Source organism: Penaeus monodon, chromosome 30, assembly GCF_015228065.2.
Source record: "Penaeus monodon isolate SGIC_2016 chromosome 30, NSTDA_Pmon_1, whole genome shotgun sequence".
In the NCBI taxonomy this organism is placed as follows: domain Eukaryota; kingdom Metazoa; phylum Arthropoda; class Malacostraca; order Decapoda; family Penaeidae; genus Penaeus; species Penaeus monodon.
Window position 1 is genome coordinate 28,035,207 of NC_051415.1, and position 717 is coordinate 28,035,923.

The 717-nt window shown below is 41.3% G+C and overlaps 1 protein-coding gene across 1 annotated transcript in view; it reads right to left on the reverse strand.

The window, feature by feature from the left end:
• Positions 1–717, reverse strand: part of LOC119592682 (protein melted-like) — a gene marked incomplete at its 5' end in the record, with an annotated part of 9,656 nt that overhangs the window by 7,068 nt on the left and 1,871 nt on the right. Inside the window, 2 exon segments of the mRNA XM_037941598.1 lie at positions 101–366; positions 481–634. Coding sequence (XP_037797526.1) covers positions 101–366; positions 481–634 — 420 coding nt within the window.

Consider the following 717-nt stretch of genomic DNA (forward strand, 5'->3'; position numbering starts at 1 on the left):
GAATAAAAAAATCTTTCACAGTGACTAAAAAAAAAAAAAAAATCCAGAATATACAGAAAGACTGTCAGTGTTCTTTCAAAGACCAAAAAGCTGCACTTACAAGCATTCAGCCTGGGCATGGACCTATTTGAAGCCGTGACCAGACGTCCAGTGCTGCGAGAGGTATCACTATGCTTCTGATACTTGTGGCCAAACTTCCCTGCATTGGCTGTGGTTGAAGTGTGTGGTTGAAAGATGGCAAGATCTCGTGAGGGTAGGCTAATGTCCGTGCGACTGGAGCCAACCAAGGCTTCTGTTCTATTACCACCCCCTCCACCCACACGCACAATTGTTACACCTCCAGGTGTATGGTTAACATTAGTATTTCTGAAACAGAGACCGTGCATTTTCGTTGGAGCATTTAGATATAAATCAAAACATAAAAACAGCTGAATAAACTCCCATCATAAAATCCTTCCTTAAAATCAGTAGAATTCTTACCTAATTTCATTGTACTCATTATTTAGCTGCTGGATATACACCCGCGCGGATACATTGGCACGGTCCATGCATTTGTTGACGGCAGTGAGTAAGGACTCTGACTCCACCAAAAGAGCTGGGTACTGACTGCACAACACCTGCACCTCCCTCAGTACTGAAAAAAAGATATAGCATCAGATCTGTCTTTAAAAAAACCTTTTTTCATATATGTAAGCCAATGCTAATTTCTTCATTTTC